The following is a 27,958-nucleotide window of genomic DNA, read 5'->3' on the forward strand; positions in this document are numbered from 1 at the left end:
TGGCAGTGGCAGTTGACGTTGTCAACAAACGTCAGCCGACGTCACGTCATTCGATTCGATTGCATTTAGTTGAATCGTGTTGCTGTTATCCGGCTTAAAGTAATATAATTTATTTAAATTAACACAAATTTGTAATGAACTTATTTTAAATACGTACAAAATGCGGATAACAAATTTAAGACGCGGAAGGATCGCGCGTATGGGTGGTATCTGTGCAATTTTACTAATGCTCATTTACGCTTTACACAAGTGGTCAAACGAAAACGTCGGCAAACAAGAGGATGTAATAGTTTCGGACTCGCTTAGTAATTCTTACAAATCGCACCGTGATGTTTATCCGACCCTGAAAACCGGTAAGTGTATTATTATGTTTTCGCTGAAGTTGAACTGAATAAGTAGTTACAGTTATGTGGCCCAATAAGGTGAGACGCGACGTAAAGGCCGGTTCTCGGTCGCATTGTTTTTATTGCGTGCACGAAACCCGGTGTGTGAATATGACGATTTGCAATGAAATGATAATAATCTAACTATGCATGTAAATTAATTTTAATTTGATAAAGGTGAACTCAATTCATTATGTACACTGCACTGAGCTTAATTCTAATTGCAAGTGGACAACAATATTTTACAAAATACATGTTCATAATCACCTGCTAGAAAATGTAAGAAATAACTGGAAAATGTACAGAATTATTATTGTCCTGTTACCTTAAACATGTTTTCACAGTATGTAGGAATTGTATAATCAAGAAGGAAAATCAGTGAAAGTGTTTAAAACATGAAACTTGTTTAAAGGATATATTCACAGGAAGAAAGTGATACAAACAATAATTATTTAACCTCCTACCAACTCATATTTTTAAGTTGAAATATTTACCATATCAGTCACCCAGAACCTATAAAACAGTCTTCTGTTCTATTCTAATTTGAATCTTCATTTTGACAAATCAAAATTTCATGTATCTTGGCAAATTCTGATGTCTGGGCGGCTAGAGGATATACATAAGTGTATTCCTATTTGTCCCCACCCCAGGCCACCCACTGCCATATTTGAGATGGAGAGAGATGGAAATGATTCATAAAAATTCACTTGGGAATGGGAATACACCTATACATAAGGGTGCTCTATGGGTAGAACAAATGTTGGCACAAGATTAAAGCACAGAATGTATCCTAATTTCTATACAACTGCAGTGCATTTTGAAATAAATAATTTATTTAAGGAACTGTCCATACTAAAATTGAGCACACTAGTTAATATACCTTCTCCTTATTAGTGTGAGCTTTCAGATCGTTACAACATTTTTGCCCTGGAAAATCCTAGCTTATCAGATGGATCCATTAGACATTCCCCAGGTAAAAATATACCTTCCAATAGTTCCCTGTGTGAGACCTTGTACATCTTTTGCTTCATGTAAGTGATATGTAGCAATCAATTTCATTATTATATTTATGAAATCCTTATTTTCCTATAACTTAGTCATGAAAATATTGTAACTATATTAGTGAACTCTCTTAAAAACAGACTCGACAAACATTTTATAAATGGACAAAACACAAGTGCAGGACATTGATTTGCATGTATCAGCTATAAGCTGCCTGTGCATTCATAAATAAATAATAAATAACATTAATGAAATACAGACTTACACAGTGTTTTTTTAAGTCTGTTAATTTCAAGGGTGCATTAAGTAACTTTCTCAAAGAAAGTGGTATTCTAACTAACTCCATTTTTATCTCATAAGGCCCCTACAAGTGTGTAAATATGTCTTAGGGCCTGTTTACATAATTGATTAGTGTTTAGTATGACTACTATGACATTTACTACTAAACGCAAGTACTATCTCAGACGATTGTTATTGGAAATGTCATTGATATGTATGTATTTTAATTTATATTTTTATTTTAGTTATTTTATATGGAATATTTTCTAAAATAAATTATTGAATTGAATTAAATTGTTGATTTCAATTATTTGGTGGATTTAAATATAATTTCTGTGTTACAACAACACTATTAATACCTTTTATGATAAATAGGAAAAAATAATTAAAATGAACTATGCCATTCAGTTTTCTTAAATGTACGAAGCCATACCTCGAATTTGATGGATTTTATAAAGACACTGTGTATTCTTTGAGGAGACTATTTCTTGTCGGTTTTATTTAAGTACCGTTTAGTTAGTGGAGCTTGTGTGTTTGTTCTAAGCAAACATCGGTGATCTGTGGCATTTAAGTAGTACTTGACGGTTCTGACAGACTAGTGATGTGACAATGTTTTTCTGTACAGGCCGACTTGTCAAGCAAAAGGAACCCAATTAGAAACAATCTTTTAATATATAACATTCATTATGGACAATGTAAAAAATAAAAAGGCTTTTATTCCTACTATTACATGGATTTATGTTTGGTTAGTTAGATGTTAGTTTTTAATTTTAATTAATATGTTTTTCTTTTTGTTAGTATTTTTAATCTTAGGTGAAGGCCTTTTCCAAAGCTAGCCATTTTTCTTGGTCCTGTGCAGTTTTTTGCCAGTTCGGTATGGCAATTGTTTTTTAGTTGGTTTTCCTTGTCGGCGTTTGACATCAGACCTTTAAATGTTGTGACAGATTTTGTCTATCTGCGGTCCTTCAGACGCGCCACCTGTCCAGCCCATCTCCATTTTAATTTCCTTGCTTGATCAAGATCATCAATTGTTTTTATTTTTGCTCTTATTGTGCTGTTGTCATTCAGCATGCTGCGTTTGAATCCTTGCTGACATGTGATTATTTTATTTTTTTCCTTATCAGTAAAATTAAACTTGGTATAAGGCAATGATTTCAAAAGTAAAGATAGGCCCGTACATATAATTCTAACCGAACATTGGTGTGGCTCTCCATTGACATATATCTAGGGACGGGCCTTACGGGCAATAAGAATGAGGCCAGGCCAGTACAGCGCTGTCACGCACACGGATTTCGAGCCAATCGTGCAGTCTGACACCAAAACGCGATTGGTTGATAAATTCGCATCACGCGCGCGATCGATTGGTCACAACTAGTTGCGTTAGACTGCACGATTGCCTCGAATCCGTGAGTGACACCACTGAACTAGCACCATTCTTAGTGCCCGTAAGGCCCGCCGTTCTTTAGATATATGTAAATCAATATGTGCCTCGGTGGAATGCTACAACGCGATTGGTTGATGAGTTCGCAACTAGTTGCGTTGGACTGCACGCTTGGCTCGCATTCGTGCACAGCAATGTCTATGACACCATTGTGCTGGCAGCATTCTTAGTGTCCGCAGGGGGGTGTCACTACGCAGTTTAGGTATATTTGGCCGGCGCGCCTCCCGGGCAGGCGTATAGCAGCGGGCTGCCGCTCGGCTCGCACGATCACGATAGTCGTGTCACGTGGCGCTCGCGCAAATTTGAAAATACATCCTAAATCTCGATCTAATCCGTATAAAAGATATTGTTCTGTTTCAGTAAACAGAACAATATCTTTCAATTCTTCTTTCGTTTTGATGAATTTAAACTTTAAACCATAACATGAGTACTCATTAATCAAATTCAATAACATTTTGATTCGATTTGTTTGCATAAAACTAAAGCGCTTTAGACCAAATTAAAATGAATTATGCATTCCTAAGCTTAGACTAGGTAAATACCTACTTCTAAGAATTTTTCAATAGCCTGGGTAAGGTCTATTAAGCACCTACTAAATTATTCCTTATGAATAACTTATAGGTACACACATATATATATATATATATATATCAAGAACAATGTATCACAAAATGTCAAACAAGAAGGTACCTATAATTACGTCGTCAAGTAGGTTGACGATTGATATAGTCTAAGAGCTAGTGACCTTTTCGCGAATCGTACTTTCTTTTCAACAATTTCAACATTCACACAACAAAACATATTTTTCACCACACCCGCTCGTAAATGCCGATTTTGCCCTTTAAAAACAGTGAGTAAAGTTGCATTTTATCCTCTAGAGAGTTTAGATTTTGATTTGTTGTTCACGCGTTAATTAGCTTGTTGGATAGACTAATAATACTTAAACGATTATTTTGAATAATAAATATTACATATAATTAATATTTATTACATGTAATAAGAATTGTTGCAATGAAAACAGATTGTAGTTTCCTCGCATAGGTGTGGTTAAATAGTTATTTATTATACAAGGGGGCAAAGTTGTTGTTTAACTTCTTGTGATTATATTGAGACCCAAGGCAGCGAAGGATTTCAAAATTGATCCACGAGCGTAGCGAGTGGTTCAAATAGTGGAATTTTGAGCGTACGAGGGCCTCGAAGCACGAGAGGTTGAACAAATTTTGCCGCCGATTGCCTTCTCAGGAAATAAATGAGTACGTTCAAAAATTAGGGATTGCATTTACACACAATTCTAAGCACTATTTACACGGAAATCCTCGTAGTGAAATATTTCAATTACTGCAAGAAATTCATTTACGTAAGTAATTGCCATGTTCGTGTTTCCCTGCGGACTATTTATTAAGATTGTATATTTTTGACTCTGAGATTTAATAATCGAACTTTTAAATTGGGGATAAATCAATTAAATAATACTTAAAAGTAAAACAATTAAAAGATAATGTTGTAATAAACACATTTGATTTTTGTACCTATTTGTATTTTATTTCGTTACAAATACTCAGTTAAACGCCCATCGGTCCAATAAACTAACTTAACAATTAACATAATCTGTTTATTTATTTATTAATCGGTGACAAAATATTCGTTTAATTAGAACAAATTAAATCACACATAACTAACATAATTAAGTTGCCAGCTCTTAGACTATGATTATGGCGTGTCGTCTTGGAAGCAAGCGTAAAGGTGGCGGCGCCCGATCGGTTCGTATTTCTTCTTTGGTTCCCAGAGTCCTTACTAGTAAGAGTTAAAATAAACATCCTTAATTTATTGAATATTGGTTGCCCAGAAACAATATTAGGAACTGACCGACATATACTTCCGTGAGAATCAGACATACTATTTCCGGATAAAAAAAATATGTTTACAGAATCAACGTTTGTAATTCCTACATAATTATTTACCTTAAAAATAATCAGTAGGTATAGGTACAAAAACTTGTCAAGTGACAACCCTGTGCCGGCACTCACAGCTGGGTCATAAAACTGCGGCGCGCAAAGAAGATTCACGGTTCGTGCGCGGTTATAAGTTTCAATTTTGCTTGCAGGCGGCGAGTATAGGTATAATTTTTAACCTAAATCTGACTTTTGTGAAGGAGTGAATTTTCTGTACGTTAGTACTATTAGTTATTCTGTGGTGTCCGTAAGGTCCGTCCGTCTTTACAAAGTAATACATAAAAATATAAGTCAATATGGTATAAGGCATGTGTCCATAACTTTCTTTTTAGGGTTCCGTACCAAAAACGTACAAGAGGAACCGTTATGGTCCGACTCCGTCTGTCCATCCGTCTGTCTGTCTGTCTGTCACAACGCAAAATATCTCGAGAACCACTTAATTTATCGATTTGAAATTTGGAATAGTTATGAACAACGCTAACTCAGACACATTGAAAGTATTTTCTATGTATTTTTATTTATTAACTATGGAAATTGCCCAATATGAAGAGGGGGCAAAATTTCAAAGTCTAGTGACTAGGTTTGCGGTAGGTTTAGGTGAGGTAGGTTTGCGTGGTTTGGGGTATCGTGGGTAGTGAAAAAAAAAAATGTATGGAGGAAAATGTGAAAAAAAATCCCTCTTATTTCCGATGTTTACCGAAGACAACTATGAACATTTTACATAATATTAACATTACTATAAATTTTACAAGAAAAATATAATCCGACCCCTATCTTGATAACTTTTTAGGGTTCCGTAGCCAAATGGAGAAAAACAGAACCCTTATGGATTCGTCATGTCTGTCTGTCCGTCCGTATATCAGCCACTTTTTTCCGGAACTATAAGAACTATACTGTTGAAACTTGGTAAGTAGATGTATTCTGTGAACCGCATTAAGATTTTCACACAAAAATAGAAAAAAAACAATAAATTTTGCGAGTCGGAAAAAAAAACTACTTACTAGATCTCGTTCAAACCAATTTTCGGTGGAAGTTTGCATGGTAATGTACATCATATATTTTTTTTAGTTTTATCATTCTCTTATTTTAGAAGTTACCGGGGGAGGGGGGGAGGGGGGCACATTTTACCACTTTGGAAGTGTCTCTCGCGCAAACTATTCAGTTTAGAAAAATTATAAAATATTAGGAACCTCAATATCATTTTTGAAGACCTATCCATTAGCTACCCATAGATACCCCACACGTATGGGTTTGATGAAAAAAAAAAATATTGAGTTTCAGTTCTAAGTATGGGGAACCCCCAAATATGTATTGTTTTTTTATCTATATTTGTGAGAAAATCTTAATGCGGTTCACAGAATACATCTACATACTTACCAAGTTTCAACAGTATAGTTCTTATAGTTTCGGAAAAAAATGGCTGTGACATACGGATGGACAGACAGACAGACATGACGAATCCATAAGGGTTCCGTTTTTTGCCATTTGGCCCCTAAAAATCAACATACGTGCATTACATCGCGCAAATTAGTTCAACAATTTGCCGATAGATACTTCTGATCTACGAGATAATTCAAAGTTTGTACTGAACCCCCGGTGCGCGAGTAAAACGAACTCGCACTTGACCGGTTTTTTATTTAATGTAGTTGGTAGTTCACTTTTGAATATTTATTTATAATTACAGTATTTGTTCCATGTACTTTTGACTCTCCTCTCTAATCCTTGTTCGTTATTTGTGCTGTTGAAACCAATCTGTTTCTCCAAATATATACATGATCAACATACTCTAATGGTCTGCTATCTAATGTTATATTTATTTTTTATAGTTTGGCATGGTTTTTGTTTTATTTATGTTATAGAGTATAGACAATATTTGTTAAAAAAATTACAAATCTACTTGGTGTAAAAAAATGATTTCGTCTTTGACTGATGTGATGGGTAAAAACAAAGCATTCTTATGTTATGTCCGCATTCGTCACGACGCCAAAGTTTCAGGGCATTCCCCTTATCATCGCTAAAAGTATCGGGATACTCGGTCTAACGGCGGGTAGTTCGGCAGTTCGTATTGTCGGCGATACCGACCTTACTGAGGGCTTAGAACTGTTCTCATTCTGATCTGGCGCTCCTTCCTCTTGACTCCATCTAACGGCGGTCAGTTCGTATTATCGGCGATCCTGAACTTACTGACGGCTTAGAACCTCTTAGCCTTCGGAGAGACGTTGGCTCTCTTTGCATGTTCTACTCTACTGTCTGTACAGTGGGGAATGCTCCGAAGAACTTTAAATTGGTGCCATCGTCACGTTTTTATCACCGCACCTACCGCCAAAGGAGCAAAACTCATGCTCAGGCATTTCCTTTGCGTTACGACATGGGATTCTTCAAAAAGCGGGTATTTAAGGGTCCTCAAGGGTCGGCAACGCTTAAGTGGCTCCTATGATGTTGCCTATGTCCATGGGTGACGATGACCGCTTCCCATCAGGCGTCTCGTCTGTTCCTTTGCTGACTATACTATAACATTTAAAAAAATGTTGCAGTGAATTGTTGTTCGTGTTTTCTTTTATTTCAACTTTATTTTGTAATAGGGTAATTATTGAATTAATGACAATGTCATAATATTGATAGTGATGTTTTTTTTAATACTTTGTCACAGGTATGTTAAAATAGGTATGTAGGTAATAGGTATTAATTTTTTATTCTGTCTTATCTGAAAAGGCACTTTAAAATATGTCTCAGCACTATTTAATTGCCATTAGTCACCGAGTCACCGATGATTGGATTTAGGTTAGTATTAGTATATATAAGTAGAGGGGGTTTGTAGCATAAAACCCTGCATTTATTACTTATAGGATTTCCTAACTTAGAACTTTGTGTTAACATACCAAAAGTTAAATGAAATTTATATACAGAATGTTTATTTAGTCACCTGCAATAATTTACGGCGTAAATACATAGGTAATACTGAGCAACTTTTACTATGGGACCAACCCCGAAACCGCGAAAAAATTTTTTACTTTCCCATAGAAAATGTCAAGGTCAGACAATCAAAATTTATGAAACAGGCAAATTTTTTTTCGCGATTTCGGGGTTGGCCCATGGGTGACTAAATAAACGTCCTGTATTGGCTGTTTTGTGACATTATGGATTTTCACAGTGATTATATTATTGGTATTAATAGCAAAAACGTAACATGTGAAGTATTTCCTTTAAAAATACCTAACAAAGGAAAATGTACAGGAAAGATGGTGCAAGTTGTAATTTTAGCGGTACCGATGTGTCGATGATTGTATCCTCTCGTCATGACTTTTCTTTGTGTCTTACCTTAGTTAAGTTAGGATAATTAATATTTGTATAGTATCAACTCTACTAATTTGTTCAAGATATGTTGGGTAACTTCGAGCCCAAAGCGCGGCGGTCAGTGGTTGGGCCCGGCGAGGAAGGCAAGCCTTTCCACATGCCACAGGACCGTGCCAACGACGTGGCCGAGTCGGAGAGCGAGTACGGCATGAACATAGCCGCCTCCGACATGATCGCCATGAACAGGTAAGTGCTGTTCTGTATGTGTAGCAAGGCAATGGCCGAGCCGGCGGGGACGGCAAGCCCTTCAACATGCCATAGGACCATGCCAACGACGTAGCCGAGTCGGATGCTTCAGACAAAGTAGTTCAATGATATTTGTTGGACGTAGAAATTGGTAAAGAGCGCAATTAGGCATTAAGGAATACAATAAAATGATATCATGGCTAGTCATTCCAGTATCAATAGATAAATTACACAAAGTTATTTATAGAAGTTTCCAACAGGTTTTATTTAGGTATGCTACTGGCCAGGACTGGTTTGCCAATGTTCTTGGAAATTTGCTTAAATTAAATTAAAATTATTAAAATTAATTTATTTCAGACAATTAACAATCCATAATTTATAAAATTAATTAATTAGAATTAAAATTAAATAACATTTAAAAACATACAATTATATAAATAAAATACTATTAGACTTGAATAAATAAAAATAAAAATTAAATATTAATAAATAATAACTAACAATACATTAAGCTTAAGCGTCTATACATTTTCATATCTTTTTTGTTGTAATCGTAATATTTAGCAAAATCACTATTAAGGTCCATCAATCATTCCATGAACTACTACCTGTACAAACATTCTATTTTCATAAGTCAACGTGATTTTAATCTATAAAGCTATTTTACTTTGCAGAATAAATAATCAGTTGGATAATTGTTTTGTAATAAATACCAAGTATAATCCGTTAAAAATCGCTATGGTTTGAATACCGTTTTTAATTGTAAAATTTTACGGTTCCTTATCTGAAACAATGTTCAACGATAGCGTGGTGTATGTAGGTACGTTTCTTTGTGATGCTCTTAAGTCTCTCTATTATTTAAAGTCATACAGTAAAGTACTTTGTATGTTGGTATATAAAATGCCCTAAATTAAAATACCTGCCCTGAAAAAGATATTTGTTTTATCAAATTATTATGATATCTAGGTTTGGTTTGTCAATTAGCGTGTTGTTCACTTCTATATACGTGCGCCAGGTAGTCGTTGGTTTATAGTTATCATCACAGATGACACGATCGGAGTTAGGTTTTGTCAATACTCGTCAGCAAATTCACATGGAACCACATTCAGGATTGCGACGTCGCAAGTGTGAATATTCACGTAGCCACAGTTATGTAGCTTCATGCATGAATATTTTTTTAATTTTTAAATCATTATTCATATCGGTTGAACACCGGAAAATATAAAAATACTTTTATAAATCTTCACATTATTTTATTAAAAAATATTTAGAATGATGAAAAATTTTGAGCGGTTGAAACGCTCATAATTTTTGCCGCGAATTCTACAAATCCGATGACGTCACAGTTCGACACAACTGACGTTTGTTACTAATGTTGTTCGTGTATTTCAGCTACTCGACACAATTATTAATTTTATTATTTTTAAATACTATGGTTGAACCTGAAAACCATTCTATAGGCATTATCTATTGCCAAAGCATACAAAGAAATACAAGTGCAGCTCACAATGTAAGCACTCAATATTTTTTCCAATAAAAATTAAATTGAAGTATACAAGAGTATACCAAATTTGTTTGTAGATATCAATCGATCTTTTCGAAATTACTTCTTACGTGGGCTGGACCATAAGCTTCGGAAGTAAGTAGTAGGTATGAAGACTGTATATAACTTATATTCATTAATTAAATGTAAAGTTTTTGATTTAACTAATTATTTACGAATTTATATACACAATATAGAACTGCATAGTGCATATTCTTTAGTAAAACCTTTGCACTAAACTTTTTAAATTGTATAGCATAGACATTTGCCAGTTCTTAAGGCTCGTCTAGACGGGATGATCAAATTGACCAATTTGATCAGAAAATTAATTGGCATCATTCTCATCTCTTAGCGTTCACAATACACAATTTTAATCACTAATTTTAGATTTACGATAACATTCAAGCGCTCAAATTAAAAAAAATGTCCCCAAACACGCATACCAATGCGTTCTAGGAGACCTAAATGTCGAAATCAATATGACACAACCAAAATTTAAAAATTGTAGGCAGGAGTTGACTTGTGGTTAAAGATTTTTTATTGATCTCAAAAGAAATATACATTTCACTTAATGAGATACGTACATTATACATACGTACATAATTCTATGTTAATTTGTTAGTTTGCGCCCGTGAGCGACAATTTGATTCTACGTATATTTAATTCCTAAGTAACTATAACACAACAACTTCCCATAGAATATAACAAGTTGAGTGTGCTTCAGTATATTTTCAATGTTTAATTTAAATTTAAAAGATCTTTAAAAATGACAATTTGTTTGGCTGATTAGCTCTGAAGTTGGCACTGTTGGCGAGTCTTTGCCTATTGGCGGGAATGTGAAAATTAAAAAAAAAGCGAAACGTATGATATTGGGAGGAGAGGATATTACTTGGATGTATTGTTTCGGAATTGTAATTATTAACCATAAGTTCTAAGTGATAGACATCTACCTAGTTGGTTACTAAAATCTGTTACTGCAATAATCTTTATCTACATTAAATATACGAACGAAAGTTGAATAAACTATATATTAAAATGAAGTACACAAAATCAGGAATTACATATGACAATATCATTCAAAATGGCCTCCTCTGGCCTTGACACAGGCCCTCAAACGACGAGGCCAGTCATCAATAGCGGCACGCACGATTGTCATGTCTAATTCCGTCACTGTCTTAACTATGGCCCGCTTGAGGGAGTCAAGATTTGTGTGGGGCTTAGCACAGGCTGCCATATGGCATAATCCAGGGGGTTAAGGTCCGGGCTGGAGGACGGCCAGTCTTCGTGGGCAATAAAGTCAATTTTGTTCCTTCGAAACCAGGCTTGAGTTGTTTTTGCCTTATGTGCAGGAGCTGAGTCCTGTTGAAAGACCCATGGCTGGTTTTAAAATTGGGTGTAGCTTAAGGGCTTCACTATTGGTTCGAGAACAGTTTCCTGGTAAACTTTGGCCCCAGTTTTCACACCTTTTTCACAGAAATGAACCTGTGTTAGCCCTGAGTATGACACACCCAGCCAAATCATTACATAAGAGGGATGATGGCCTCGTTGCACTCTCGGAACAGCCGCAATCGCCTCATGACTGTTTTTTGCATACACTCTGTCATTCTGGCGGTTACAAGATTCTTCAATGGTAATTTTTTTTTCATCTGTAAATAGTATTTTTCGGTGGCCATTTTGTGCATACCGCTTCAATAGCACGCGACTTCTCTCTAGCCTCATAGTCTATTTAATCGTCCATTAAGCAAATGACCTTTTTGTCTGCGGTAAGCGTGTAGTCCAAGGTCTTCATTGATAACTTTTTTAGGGTGCTACTCTTCACAGACATCTGTATTGCCAACAACTTTTGCTTCCGGACGGGGTTTCTTGCAATTCTCGCCTTCACTGCCTTTATTAGAGCTGGGGTCCGATCGGTGCGTGGTCTTCCAGACCTCTTGCGCTCATCGAAGCTCTGAGTACTATTTGTGGCGACCACAACCACATACATTGTGGTTGTAGCCACCTTTTCAAACAACCACGGCAACACTCGGACTGTCATGTTGACAGAGAGAGAAAAGCGAGGGAATGATTACCCATGTATTTTAGATTGTTAGAAACCAATAGTGTATACTGTATACATCCTGATGAGTAAGGTATATGTACAATATAACAAATAAACGTTGTATCCTACACTACACGGTCGTCCTTCAATGTTTCTGCCATCCTCGCACTTCACCGCCAAATTGGTGACCGCTGAATTTGTCGCATTGGAGGAGCCCGATTTGCCTGCGCGTGCGACTCATGCCTGATGAGGGCTGATTCATAGGAGTTTGAGGGCTGCATAGTGCTTGGCGTCCTTCTGCCTTTGACATCTGCCCCATGATAGCGGGGTGCAAAGAATTGCCGCCAGCTGGGCGCTATTCGGATCGGCGCCAGGTGCATTCTATATTTCATCGCCGGCATCGTCGAGCGGACTGCAGATCGGATTTGTAAGAGTGGTGAGCTTTCCGTGAGTGTTTTTTTTTAAGGAGCTGAGCCTGGCTAGCTATATTACCTATGGGACACTAGTAAGTAAACTAACTACTATAAAACTGATACATTCAGCTTTTGAAATCTCATGTTTTTCGTGTGTATGCATTACTAAGTTACTACATCTGTTTTCCTCATAAGACGTATTAATTGTATTATTGCATTTGGCACAAACCAATATAAAAAAAAAACTGTTTTGTGTTTTAACCTTATTGCTGTTTTGTTACCTATTCATGTTTTCTGTGTTTCTTTTATTATAATAATAACATTTGCCGGTTTTATTAACTGGAATTAGGTTTGTGGTCATATTTGGGTGGTCATTTGCATTTGAGTACATATTTTATTCCCTGGACCATGTCGACAGAGGAACTCGGACAACAGCTGGCCGACCTACAGAGTAGGAATGAAGCACGACAAGCTCAGCTGCAGGGAAATCAAACTGCCCCCCAACCCACACGTCACTGAATATAAGGTGTGCAAGGTATCTGTAAAATTACCACCGTTTTGGATAGACAAACCTAAAGTATGGTTTGCCCAAACGGAGTGCCAATTTCATGTTGCAGGAATAAAGTGTGATATGACTAAATTTAGTCATGTAATTAGTATAATAGACCAAAAGCTGATTGGAGAGATTGAAGACCTGGTATTAGATCCGCCCAAGCAAGACAAATATGTAACTTTTGAAAAAAGAGTTGATTAGACGACTGGCAGTATCACAGAACGAGTAGACAGGTTAGTCAGTGAGGAAGAACTTGGTGATAACAAGCCTTCTACTTTCCTCAGACGGCTCCGCTCTCTTGCAGGGACCACAAAAGATGAAACCCTTTTGCGGCAGCTTTGCATGAGGCGTTTACCAAATAATGTTCAGGCTATCCTTGCTGCCCACACTGATCTTTCCCTAGAAAAGCTAGCGGGGTTGGCTGACAATATAATTGAGGTGCCAGGTTCCTCAAGAGTTAACAAAATTGACAACAGTTGTCCACCAAGTGAGATAGCCTCGCTTAAAGAATGTATTGAACAACTGTCCATGCAAGTACCCAGCCTTGCTGGGTCTCAGGCTAGAGGCCGCTCCCATAATCGATCTTCTTCAAGAACCAGAAGCCGAAATGGATCCCCAGCGTCTAGAAGATGCTGGTACCATAGGAGATATGGCACTAGAGCCAGCAAATGCGTCCCTCCTTGTGACTGAGGAAAACTCCAAGCGCAATCAGTAAGCGCGGCTACTGATTGCTCCATGTTAAAAAGTTATGGCCGCCGCTTATTTATCAGGGATAAAGGCACAAATCAAAAGTTTTTAATAGACACCGGATCCGACTTGTGCTGCTACCCCCAACGCTGGCTTAGGAAGTATAGAAAACTCACCAACTAGGACCTGAGTGCAGCGAACGGCAGCAGCATAAAAACTTATGGTACAATTAAACTTAACTTGGACTTAGGATTGCGGCGCGAATTTATATGGCAATTTGTGGTTGCTGATGTCAGCACTGCAATCATAGGATCTGATTTTCTGGCACACTATCACCTTTTATCCGACTGTCATAAAAATAAATTAGTCGATGGTACTACAGGTTTAAATGCTGCAGCCTCAGTTACTAAGTATTACAGATCACTCAAGTATTAAAGCTATAAATTTTCAGAACTCTGGATTTGCACAAGTGCTCACTGAGTTCCCAGATGTCGTTAAACCACCCGGTCTTCCACGTGTGATAAAACACAATACAGTACACCACATCCGCACAACAGACGGACCGCCCCTTTCCTGCCGTGCACGTCGCTTATCCCCCCATAAACTAACAGCCGCCAAAAAGGAATTGCTCGACCTTCTCAAAGCGCCTGGTCCTCGCCGCTGCATATGGCTTTGAAGAAGGACGAGTCATGGCGCCCGTGCGGCGATTATCGAGCTTTAAACGCGAGGACCATTCCAGATTGGTACCCTGTCCGGCACATTAACGATTTCACACATAATCTCGCCGGAGCCAAGATCTTTTCAACCATTGACTTTGTGAAGGCATACCATCAGATACCCGTAGCCGAAGAAGATATTCCAAAAATGGCTATCGTCACCCCGTTTGGCCTCTTCGAATTCCCTTTTATGACCCTCGGGTTAAGGAACGCTGGCCAAACGTTCCAAAGGTTTGTCGACGAGGTCACACGGGGTCTCGATTTCGTTTTTCCCTATGTTGACGATATTTTAGTGTATTCAATTAACGAGACCTTTCACAAAGAACAACTAAAGATTTTGTTCAAACGGCTCCAGGATTACGGTGTAGTAATTAATCCGTCAAAATGCGTGTTTGGTGCCAGGGAAATTAAGTTTTTGGGCTTTCAAATCAGCTCGGAAGGTACTAAACCTCCACAAGATCGAATCCAAGCTTTACTCGATTTTCCTTCCCGAAGACGATCCAGGGCGTACGCCGATTTCTCGGCATGATTAATTATTATCTCCGATTCATACCCCATGTCGCACGATCGCAGGCACCTCTTATTGATGCCGTAGCTTCCATAAACGGTGAAGGTGCAAAACCATTCTTATGGGCACCCGAACTTTTGCTGAGATTCGAGGAATGCAAGGCGAGCCTGTCTAAGGCTACTCTATTGCAACACCCTATTGATGGCGCTTCTCTTGGGCTTTTCACAGACGCATCTAGCATCCACATTGGATCTTGTCTTCAGCAGCTCGTGAACGGTCTATGGTGCCCTCTCGCTTTCTTCAGCAGGAAACTGACCTCCCAGCAGACGCAGTGGCCAGCATATTATAGAGAGTTGCTAGCGGTGTACGAAAGCGTACAGCAATTCCGCTACATACTCGAGGTTCAGCACGTAGCTATCTATACGGACCACAAGCCGCTGCTGTACGCTTTCGTACAGCGTCGAGAGAAGCTACCCCCATCACGGCTGAACCAACTATCCTTTATAGGACAATTTACTACGGACATTCGTTATATCAAAGGTGAAGACAACGTGGTCGCGGACACAATGTCGCGCATTGAAGCCATTGCATTATTACATATTATTATTACATTATTGCATTGCGTTGATTACGAGGCACTCGCTAAGTCTCAAGAGACCGATCAAGGTCTCGCGACTTTGCGCCAAGAAAATTCCGGCCTTAAAATAACCAGGATTACACTTCCAGGTACAGACACTTCCATTCAATGTGACGTATTAACTGGGAAGCCTCGTCCTTACTTAACCCCTTTGTTTCGCCGTGCAGCATTCGAGCAGTTGCATAATCTCAGCCACCCGGGAGTCTGCGCCACCATTAAGTTGCTGACCAGCCGATTTGTTTGGCCATCAATTAAAAACGATGCACGGAGAAGGACCCAGTCATGCCTCGAGTGCCAACGCGCTAAAGTGATACGTCACATCTCGGCACCCATCGGCCACATTTCTCAGCCATCTGGACGTTTCCAGCACATTCCTATAGACATCGTTGGACCAATGCCAGTGTGTAAAGAATTTCGTTACTGTTTGACGGCTATAGACAGTCTCAAGATGGCCAGAAGTGTGGCCCATGCGTACTATCACGCCTTTGCGAATTTCTAAAACTTGCCCTCGTACCAAACTTTTCAATGCTCCTCCGATTCCATCAACGACGATGGCGATTTGATTCGATTTCATTCCATGACGGTAACTAACTACGTCCAAAAGAGAGGTATGGGCGTTGTGAATGTCATCTCGCTTTGTATGGTAGGGCACAGCGGATATCATTCCAGATCTAGAGCAGAGCCCAACTGGGGAAGTACCTCCACCTTACAGAAAACCGCAGCCAAATAACACTAGACCCTATTCATAGTGTTGTGTTCCTGCCGGTGAGTAAGGTTGCCAGAGCTCAGCGAGGGTACAAAGTGTTAGGTTCAGCAACGCGCATGTAACTCCTCTAGAGTTGCAGGCGTACATAGGCTACGGAGACTGCTTACCAACAGGCGAGCCATATGCTTGTTTGCCACCGACGTAGTGTAAAAAACCGCAATATTTTTTCATCTGGCGTCTTTTTCGACGAGCTAGTTTTATTTTTTCTTTATATTCCTCATATTTACCGTTCTCCTTTAACTTTCCTTCTTCTTTTCATCCTTTCAGCAGCACTGAGTGGTATTGGAATAAATTACCCGCTCCTGAGCCTTTGTCAAGCCTGCCGAGGACCAAACGTATAAAAACCAGCTGACGCTTCACCGCCAAATATTGTATCTTTTAATTGTGCGATTAACAAATTATTTGTTGATTTTTAGGTTTTCAAGCAACTTCAAAATCATGTTTGGCGGGTGCCGACATTTGTGCAACGCAAATACTGCGATACGATTCTCTTTTAGGCCCCAATTCATTATAGATACGACGAGATAAGCGTCATGTGTGGTATATAATTATAGCTCACAAATCCACCACATTGTCATTTTTAATTTTTTCGGTAGCATTTGTTTTAACGGAAATAATGAGGTTGCAAATCGAGTAACAGAACTTAGTAACCAATTAGGTACAATAATACATGCATCGACAAACCTACAATAATGCAAAAACATCCGTAATTTCGTGTTACTAACTGCAAACTAGTGTGTAGCTGGCGATAAACTTTTGATCGACGTGTTGTATCTATGTAAGTAAGTGCAAATTTAAATAATAATAGTATTGAAACTCAACTTAGTGTTTATCTAGAAGTATGCGACAATAACCGATGTTTGAGATATAACAATTTTTAATTGATAAAACGCGACTAAAATACATTTTTATAGCAGATTTCTTTTAAAATCAGTGCGACGTAGAACAAAACAACAAATTTGTCTGAATTGTGACGTCACGTGACGTTTCGACCAATGGCATTGCTTTGGCTCATTAGCATTTCGCGCGCAATTTTTGTACTTTTTATTTATTATTTTAAGCAATTAAATGATCATTTTATAACGGAAATGCATTTGTAACATCCTATAATGATAACAATCATCCGAATAAAAATTATTTGGTTCAAATTTAAACTTCATGCCTTCATTGGACTCACGCTAATTGAGCTAATATTTCGTTCGACGTATTGCCGACTTTACCTTAGGTGAGAGCCAAAACTCAACGTGTTTGCATTGTTTTAAATACTACAAAACGATTGTTTACTAAATCCATTTGACGTGCGTCAAATGTTTAAATAACAATTAAATTAGTAGATTGAAACATCATTACTTCAGCCTAATATCATCATCATAGGCCTATGATGGTTTAGTATTGGTCAGTTTCCTCTAAGTTGACCCAAACCAGAATTAAAGTAACTTTCCTCACAGGTCGATTCCCGACACGCGTTTGGAAGAGTGCAAATACTGGCACTATCCAACACGGCTGCCATCCACGTCGGTAATCATCGTGTTCCACAATGAGGGCTTCTCCGTGCTGATGCGCACCGTGCACACCGTCATCGACCGCTCGCCGCCGAACATACTGCACGAGGTGGTGTTGGTGAGTACTACACACTAAGAGTACCTTCAGGCGCTGTCCGACGAAGCTGTCCTCCCCGTTGGCGATCATTATGTTCAATCCACAACGAGGGCTTCTCCGGCCGTCATCGACCGCCCACGACCCACTAATCGGTGTCCATCATGTAGACGCCGATTATTGAGCCGCGCATTATCGCCCCGTACCAACATTACCTAAGCCCATAAAGCGGAGGCAACACCCTTTAGTATTCTTACCATATCAAAGACGGTTCTGCTTCAGAAAGTCTTGCTCGTCCGCTGTCAATGACGTTCGAAGTATGTTGCTTTTTCGTACCGTATCAGGGGACGTACGTAATCCACCATTAGTAGATAATGATATGTGTACATGACAAATAGGAACGTTTCCGAGAAATTACGATGGGAGAGGATTAGTTACCTACACCTGCAATATTTGTATAAGTCTAGGTCGAAATACTTTATAAAAATTAAATTAAAAAAGTACTCTTCTACATAATTAATATTACTACGAAAGAGTAGTTTTTATACCATTTAGCTTAATCAAAATGTAAAATTAAAACAGTTACGACGTAAAAACTTAAAACTTCTTCTCAATTTCTGCGAAACATACAAATATGTATATAAGTAATCACACTCACGTGTTTTCTTTGTTTCTAGGTGGACGACTTTTCCGATAAGGATAACCTAAAGTCAAACCTCGATAACTACATAAAGCGATGGAAAGGCAAAGTGCGTTTAATTCGCAATTCACAGAGGGAGGGACTTATAAGAACCCGCTCCAGGGGCGCCCAGGAGGCTACGGGCGAAGTTATAGTGTTCCTTGATGCTCATTGCGAGGTGAACGTGAACTGGCTGCCGCCGCTACTCGCGCCCATTTACCGAGACTACAAGACTATGACCGTTCCAGTTATAGATGGAGTCGACCACAGAACCTTCGAGTACAGGCCCGTGTACGCCCACGACACCAACTTCAGAGGCATCTTCGAATGGGGAATGCTCTACAAAGAAAACGAAGTACCAGACAGAGAAGCCAACAAACACGCGCACAAATCCGAGCCCTACAAGAGCCCTACACACGCGGGTGGTCTTTTTGCTATAAACAGGAAGTATTTCCTGGAAATTGGAGCGTATGACCCCGGTTTATTAGTTTGGGGAGGTGAGAATTTCGAGCTCAGCTTTAAAATTTGGCAGTGCGGCGGCAGCATCGAGTGGGTGCCATGTTCCAGAGTAGGCCACGTTTATAGAGCATTCATGCCCTATTCTTTTGGCAACTTGGCGAAAAATCGCAAGGGTTCACTGATAACTATAAACTACAAAAGAGTAATCGAAACGTGGTTCGACGAGGAGCACAAAGAATACTTCTACACTAGAGAGCCGATGGCGAGGTTCTTGGATATGGGGGACATAAGCGAGCAAGTGGCCTTGAAAGAGAAGCTGAAGTGCAAGGACTTCAAGTGGTTCATGGACAACGTGGCGTACGACGTTTACGACAAGTTCCCAAAGCTGCCCAAGAACGTGCGCTGGGGTATGGTGCGCAACAAAGCCGGAAACGTGTGCCTCGACACCATGGGCAAAGCGGCGCCCGCGTATATTGGTAAGCTTCATTTTTACCGTAGATAAATTAGTAAGCTTGACAGAATGCTCACTGCATACATGGATTTGCTTAATTAATAATACTAATCCGAATGGGATGGTTAAACTTATGATTAATCAGTTTAAAACTTTCTTAATCTTAATACTTAATAAGTTTTTGTTAAGCTTGTATATAACTTAGTATTAATGGGTTTTTACTTTTTTTCCCACTCTAAGGTTTGTTACATATTTCTCTATGATTTTAACAGAGTTATACTCTGAGAGATAAGGATTAACGAATTAGAAGAAACTGATGAGCGTTTATCTATATCAGGGGTCTCCAAATTTTTTTTACTTGAGGGTCGTATTGCACTTCAGAAATTTTTGCTCGGGCCGCCATCGGTTTTTGCGCCGGGGATACTAATTGCTGCTGTTAGGAACAGTTCCACTTTCAATGAATGCTGAACCCCTGGAGCCTGGGATCCGTTTGGCAACCTCCCGCGGGCCGGACCGTAGGCTGTCGCGCTGGATTTCTGCGAGCCAGATTGGAACGCCTCACGGGCCGGAGTTGGCCCGCGGGCCGGGGTTTGGAGATCCCTGATCTATATAATTATACTATAAATTGTACGCTAAACTGTAAAAGTTAACGTGTACTATGGTGACATAGTAATGACATTCTTGAGGCAGAACATTCAGTTAATCCAAACAAATATAAGTGTGAAACTACTATTTTAATTTTACTTCGATTAGAGCACTTTTCCTTCATTATTTATTACTTACAAGGTGTTTTGACTTGGCGTATTACACGTTTAAGCAAAAAAAAAATAGAGGCAATTCGCGCCACACCCAAGTAGAGGCCGAAAAGGACTTATTTAAGGTGGTTTGACTAGGTTACCCAAAGCTTAAACCTCACTAGATGGCGCCACAATTGCAAATTTTGAGTTTAATTTTTTTTGTTTAGTAGTCTTGGTATTTCTATACTGTAAAGTATGATTAGCGCACTCTTCAAATAAATATTGTACTATTAAAACAAACATTGAACACTTCATTGTACAAAAACTACCCCTTAATGTCGACAGCATGTTTCTTGACTCTTATTTCTAACTATCACTCACACATTCAAACAGTCTTACTGGGATCCTTGTAGTAGACAATTTGGAACAGCGCGAGTAGGCTTCAATAGCGTTGCGGTTTTCCATAAAAATATTAAAAATCTGATTCTCACACATCGTGATATTTTTGGGTTCTTCCAACTCAGAATCACTAGCATAATCAATCCTCGTGCTAAAAAAAACCCGAAAATTTGTATTGAAATTTTAGTTTTACACTGAAATTTCTTTCACACTAAAATGTTACGTAATGGTATGGATATTTTAGGATATCTTTTTTTAATGCTAGGATGGAGAAGATTCTAAGTAGAATGAACCTAAGAAAATCCAAATTTGTAAGTCAGATTTTCCGGTATTTAAAAAAAACCCGCTCCCTTACTGCCCAGTGCCCAGCATTTAAAAAAGTAGGTGCTAATTTGCAGTAGAATTAAAACATTTTTTTTTACGATACATTTAATTAAATTACAGTGAGTTACAAAATTGCATGGCCTTCTATTTATAACCATTATATAAAAAAATTGATATTTATCATGTTTGTTTATATTATTGATTTCCCGATATTTTGACACAACTAGAAGTTACAATGCCTAGAGATAGAAAATTAATTATTTATTTTATTTATTGTCAATTTCATTCAACGGATCACATCATATCCAATTTATGTGTTTATGTATTGCATTGTTTTCTACCTAGTTGGTTATTGAATTCTGTTACTGCAATAATCTTTATCTACATAAAATATACGAACGAAAGTTTAATAAAGTATATATTAAAATTAAGTACACAAAATCAGGAATTACATATGACAATATCATTCAAAATCGCCTCCTGGCTTTGACACAGGCTCTCAAACGACGAGGCCAGTCATCAATAGCGGCACGCACGATTGTCATGTCTAATTCCGTCACTGTCTTAACTATGGCCCGCTTGAGGGAGTCAAGATTTGTGTGGGGTTTATCACAGGCTTTCTCCTCAATAACCTGCCATATGGCATAATCCAGGGGGTTAAGGTCCGGGCTGGAGGACGGCCAGTTTTCGAAACCAGGCTTGAGTTGTTTTTGCCTTATGTGCAGGAGCTGAGTCCTGTTCAAAGATCCATGGCTGGTTTTGAAATAGGGTGTGGCTTAAGGGCTTCACTATTGGTTCGAGAACGGTTTCCAGTTTCCGATTTTCACACCTTTTTCACAAAAATGAACCTGTGTTAGCCCTGAGTATGACACACCCAAAATCATGTTTGGCGGGTGCCCACATTTGTGCAACGCAATTACTGCGATACGATTCTCTTTTAGGCCCCAATTCATTATAGGTACGACGAGATAAGCGTTATGTGTGGTATATAATTATAGCTCACAAATCCAACACATTATGTCATTTTTTATTTTTTCGGTAGCATTTGTTTTAACGGAAATAAAGAGGTTGCAAATCGAGTAACAGAACTTCAGAACAGATATCATTTGATATTTACCAGTCGCTTTTCGGTGAAGGAAAACATCGTGAGGAAACTGGGCTATTCCCAACAAGGCTTAGTTTTACCCTCTGGGTTGGAAGGTCAGATGGCAGTCGCTTTCGTAAAAACTAGTGCCTACGCCAAATCTTGGGATTAGTTGTCAAAGTGGACCCCAGGCTCCCTTGAGCCGTGGCAATATGCTGGGACAACGCTAGGAAGAAAGAAATCGAGTAACAGAACTTAGTAACCAACTAGGTATAATAGTTATGATGTAAATGTCCATATCATGTTGGAGTCATATATTGGCCAACTAATTATTTTATTTTTTATTTTTATTTATTAAGGTCTACCAACAGTTATTACATCCAATACGTTTACATAACTCAAAAAAAAAGAAACATTCAGTGATGCATAACTAATTATAGGTAAACACAGCATGCAAAAGAAAAAACAATTTCTTACTTAACAAAAAGTGAAAGTTACAGGTTAAATAACAAAAATAAATTAAACTTGTTTATACTATAGATTCATATTCAATAATTTTCGGAACCTGAGCAATGAGTCAGAATGAATATCGCAGCAGTGGCTAAGTTTATTGTATAATCTACATAGTCGTGGAATGGGTGAATTAGCGCCTAAGACGGTTTTCCTAAATACCGGAGACAAAAGGTCTATTGTGTTCCTAGGATATCTATATGGGACTCTAAATATTATTCAAGATCAATACACGTAGCTCCCTTAGGTATTCGCCTAAGTACAATCTCGGGCAAAATTGAGTTTTTATAAAAGTGAACTAGTTTCTGGATCATATTTTCTATGAATTGGTCATTTTTGTAGACTTCAATTACAGTTAGTGTAGATGGATTCATGTAACAAACGAAATAACATTTTTTCATATTTGTTATCCGTAGCTGTCCCTGTACCTGAAAGAAAAATAATGTCATGATAAGACAAAATCTGTTATAGGAACAAAGATGTTATAGGAACAAAGATGATGCAAAAGCACTAACTACAACGAAGGAGTGAAACTGTAACTTACGACACTTTACCATCATTATTGCGCTTCAATTGAGCGCGAACTCTTTTCCTGGATTTTTGCGGACCAGAATATCGATGAGTTTTGTAACTTGATTTAGACGTTGCTATCATTTTCAATCCAAAAACACATAAAATCACAATTCAGAACATGCGTTGTTTTCTATCAAGTACCTCAAGCCTGGGGGCCTACTGCGAAAACCAAAATTCGCAAATTGCGGGGATCTTTCTCTTTTACTCTCACTAAGACGTAATTAGAGTGACATAGAAAAATGCCCGCAATTGACGAATTACGATTTTCCCGGTAGCCGCCCTGGTCCAAGCCTAGGTCCTGTCAAGTTTCAGCAGTGTTGCCAGGTGAGCGGAAGAGAATTATCGTACTTGCGTGTCAATATTATTGTACCGTTGAAAAAAATATCGTACGCCAATCAAAAAGGCAGCCCCTAAAAATGTGTAGCAAAATAAGCTTAAATTTCCAATTAATAATAAAAAAAAGACAATTTTCGTCTAAATTGCGCAAAAAATCTGTTTATGTTTGTATATTTTTGGGAGAGACTCAAACGGTATACACTTATACAGGTAATTGAGACATTTTAAACTTTAAACTTACACCAAGGAGCCGATCACCCAAAAGATACTAATTTTAGCCTATTTCTGAGAGAAAGTGTCATATTTTGCTTCAAATTACTATACTTTTAAGGTGGCATCATCCAGGGGCTGAAATTGTAGTACTTTAGTGTACGATAATGCTGTTTGGAACATTACGTCGTACCGGGGCCCAAATTATCGTACATGTACGACAATTATCGTACGCCTGGTCACACTGAGTGTCAGTGTCGACAGAGTCAGCTAAAAACGTAAAAACGCGTCAAACATCGCAACGTTGCGCCGATGGCCGTCCAAAGCATGGAGTGGCAACGCCGCAATGTATATGTACACGACATTTTTCACACACACATGAGTAAAATTTATAAAAATATAACGTTGATTATTGCATGATTTCTGTATGAAACAAAGTTTTTCTATTAATTTAGCGCAAATGAATATTCGAAAGTAGATAGATGCGCAAATATTTATGTAATAATATTGTGTAATGAATTAATAAATAGCGATTGTTTTTTGTATGAAAATCGAACCACCTTAAATCAATAATTAATTAATGAATAGTTTAAAAACACGCTTTGAAACCTGATCGTGTTCAAAGTTTCCCACAAGTGCAAACACGACTATGATACGATATTCCATCATGGAATGCCAGTGCCTATCTTCCGGCTTCATCATCAGACCTTGAAAACCAGCGATTGATAATTTGAAAACCTAATCGTTGTCAAAGTTCATTACAAGACTTTTCTAAAAAATCCAAACACAGCTATGATACGGATGTTCCATCATAAAGTTCCAGTTCATATCTTCCGGCTCCATCATCAGATCAGTTCGACAGTACCATATTATTGTATTGTCATCAGAACTATATACAGCTACCAAGCTACGATCCTTGGAAGATGGTAAAATTAGTTATCTTAGATTCCATTACCTAATAAAAGCAAAGAAAAAAGGGTTGGGTGTATTGTATGTAGCAGATTTGATCATTAGTATTGAAAGTAAAAGTATTTCACGAATTGGGATTTTAACTCTTCAATATAGCAACTATCAAAATCGACAGTAGTGTAATATAAAAAAAAACGCGAATATATAAAGGCGAAAGACTTTTGATCAGAAGTACAGACACTAAGTATAATTGTGTACAGCACTATAAGCTATAGGTTATATTTTTACTGTAAAAAAAGGTAGAATTGTTTTGGAATGTACAATTTGAGCTCTTTCTAATGATACCCCACTTTACCTACTCACTAGACTTTGAAATTTTGCTCCCTCTTCATATTGGGCATTTTCCATAGTTAATTAAAAAAAAATACTTTCAATGTGTCTGGGTTAGCGTTGTTCATAACTTCATAACTATTCCAAATTTCAAATCGATAGCTTAAGTGATTTTCAAGATATTTAGTGTTGTGACAGACGGACGGACGGACAGAGTCGCACCATAAGGGTTTCTTTTTGGTACGGAACCCTAAAAAGGCAGGAAGAAACCGAGGTGGCCACAAATAGTAAGGATCCATTCCCATTGGTCCCCAACGGCCACAGGTGGGAATAGATCCTTCCCATTTGTGCCTGGACGGGACAGATGGGAATGTAACTACTCCCGCCGGAGCCATATGATAATATACCGAGTTGATCAAAGTGTGCCAGTAATTTCGTTAGTATCACTTGAGAAAAGCTGACGAAGACAACATTTTACAGGCACGTCAACATGTCACGGCGCCGGCAACAACCAGCTGTTCCGGCTCAACGCGGCCGGCCAGCTCGGCGTCGGCGAGCGCTGCGTCGAGGCCGACGCCGACAGCGTCAAGCAGGCCATCTGCCGGCTCGGCACCGTCGACGGGCCCTGGAGGTGAGCTCGTTGCGGGTCTCATTGTTGCATGATCACTTGATCAGACTAGCTTTAGGCATTATTGCTGAGACAAAACTTTTAGAAGAAAATCTTATTTTTATGTCCTCCTGGCCTGGTTGGTAGTGACCTTGCCTACGAAGCAGGTCTCGGGTTCAAATCCCGGTAAGGGCATTTATTTGTGTGTTTATCACGAATATTTGTTTAAGTATGTATTTATCAATATAAGTATGTATATCGTCTCCTATAGTACCCATAGTATAAGATTTGCTTAGTGTGGGGCTAGGTTGATCTGTGTAATATTGTCCCCAAATATATACTTTAAAAACCGGTCAAGTGCGAGGTCGTATACCTCGCGCACCGAGGGTTTCGTACAAACTTTCAATTTTCTCATGTAACTATAATTACGAAAGACTTGACCAGAAGTATACTACTAGCATAATTGTGCCGTCTATGGGCAAATTGGCTAATTTGTGCGATCTGTATGTATGTTGGTTTTTCAGGGAATGAAAAAAAAATAAAAAAACTTTTTGTAATTTTCAATTTGAGCTCTTTCAAATGATAACCCACTTGACTTTGAAATGTTGCCCCCTCTTTATATTGTGCATTTTCTAAAATAAACAATATGTCTGGGTTAGGGTTATTCATTACTATTCCAAATTTCAAATCGATAGCTAAGTACTTCATGATTCGAGATATTTAGCAATGTGACAGACGGACGGACGGACAGAGTCCCACCATAAGGGTTCCTTTTGTACCTTTTTGGTACGGAACCCTAAAAATGCTTCTTAGGATGTTTACTCACAAGCAACCCCATGCACAAAATCAATGTTTGCGTAACATGAACAAACAGCAGATTAAAATAGATATTCCTTACAATGGCTCTTCTCATAGATTTATATATTTTCAGGTACGACGAAGGAACCCACCAAATAATCCACAGACTGCACGACTACTGCCTGACGCTGCAGCCGCCCGCGCGCAGCCTGGCGCTGGCGCCGTGCGACCCGCGCAACACCTACCAGCAGTGGAGCGTCACGCACAAGCAGCCCGCCTGGTGATGCTGCCGCCCGCGCGCAGCCTGGCGCTGGCGCCGTGCGACCCGCGCAACACCTACCAGCAGTGGAGCGTCACGCACAAGCAGCCCGCCTGGTGATGCTGCCGCCCGCGCGCAGCCTGGCGCTGGCGCCGTGCGACCCGCGCAACACCTACCAGCAGTGGAGCGTCACGCACAAGCAGCCCGCCTGGTGATGCTGCCGCCCGCGCCGCGCTAGCTCCACTACACCCAAGTGTTCGAGGCGGAGACTCACCGCCACGCTGGCCGAGCTATGCTGACGCGTGCGACTGTGTGAAGCAGAAAAAAAAGTGGCCTAAATGTGCGGCTAAATTATCCGGGTGTATCGAGTTTTTCGCTTCTGGTGCGCTTATTTATCTAGTGTATTCCTATTTGTCTCGGGCACAGATGGGAATAGGTGCATTCACACCTGTCCCCGCCTCATATATGGCGGCGGTCACGTGCAGCGGGGACAAATGGGAATACACCAGCGGTCGCTATAACTTAGAACGTCTTCACTCCTTCCACCACCGTCCCCTGCGCTGCGGTTTCATTTAGGCAAATTCGCCTCATATATATATATATCTCCTCGGATCTCGTGTTTATATGCTGCAGCCGGCAATTAAGCCCAGAAAGCATATCTTGGTCTCGTTTAGCACTGAAAAACGACTTAGAAGTAATCAGAAGCCTTCTATCCAGTAAGGACTCGTTTTTTAGTTGTGTTTGAGATGAGAGGATAGATCTGCACTAATAATTATCGTTACCTTTCGTAGAACTTAACGATTCTTCCTTTTGGCAATGGACATGGCATTTTGATTCGACGTGACACTGTTAATGCAACCTGTATGGCCATGAACTAATGCCACGTCGGTTATTTTAAAACCTTATTGACTGCAGTAAATGAATATAGGTAATAGGTTGCAGTGTGCTTAGAATTTTTATATAATTTGTTTTTTTTTTGTTCTAACTGAAGTAAATGTCAGAATAAGACAAAATTTATGAAACATGCATTTATTTATTTTTAATTTAATTCGTTGTGTCACTTTTGTCAGAGTACATCTCTAACCTATTAATTTACGGAGATATATTTTACGATGCTATGTCTCGTGCTATTCTTATTTATCTTCTCCTAGACCACCAAGCCAAAACATTTCAAAACAAAGTTTTAACTCTACGGTGGAATACATGACACAAATTGAAATATAGGAGCAATGAAATAAA

The 27,958-nt window shown here is 38.8% G+C and overlaps 2 protein-coding genes across 2 annotated transcripts in view; one reads left to right on the forward strand and one right to left on the reverse strand.

Moving 5' to 3' along the window:
* On the forward strand, positions 1-27,839 carry LOC133534599 (N-acetylgalactosaminyltransferase 7). The gene is made up of 6 exons (XM_061873773.1): positions 1-353; positions 8,435-8,597; positions 17,907-18,078; positions 18,732-19,668; positions 25,536-25,686; positions 26,594-27,839. Exons 1-6 carry the CDS (start codon positions 161-163, stop codon positions 26,742-26,744), a joined length of 1,767 nt encoding a protein of 588 aa, XP_061729757.1. The 5' UTR covers positions 1-160; the 3' UTR covers positions 26,745-27,839.
* The window catches only part of LOC133534609 (uncharacterized), a 201,521-nt gene that overhangs the window by 33,512 nt on the left and 140,051 nt on the right, over positions 1-27,958 (reverse strand). The gene's annotated exons all lie outside the window — the stretch shown is intronic.

The sequence above is a fragment of the Cydia pomonella genome, chromosome 2, assembly GCF_033807575.1.
Source record: "Cydia pomonella isolate Wapato2018A chromosome 2, ilCydPomo1, whole genome shotgun sequence".
Lineage (NCBI taxonomy): Eukaryota > Metazoa > Arthropoda > Insecta > Lepidoptera > Tortricidae > Cydia > Cydia pomonella.

Excerpts from the sequence above, each read along its gene's own strand:
- LOC133534599 (XM_061873773.1), top strand. The coding sequence starts at position 161 with ATGCGGATAACAAATTTAAGACGCGGAAGGATCGCGCGTATGGGTGGT. Across the intron at positions 354-8,434 it reads TTATCCGACCCTGAAAACCG|ATATGTTGGGTAACTTCGAG; the intron begins GTAAGTGTATTA and ends AATTTGTTCAAG. Across the intron at positions 25,687-26,593 it reads ACCGTCGACGGGCCCTGGAG|GTACGACGAAGGAACCCACC; the intron begins GTGAGCTCGTTG and ends ATATATTTTCAG.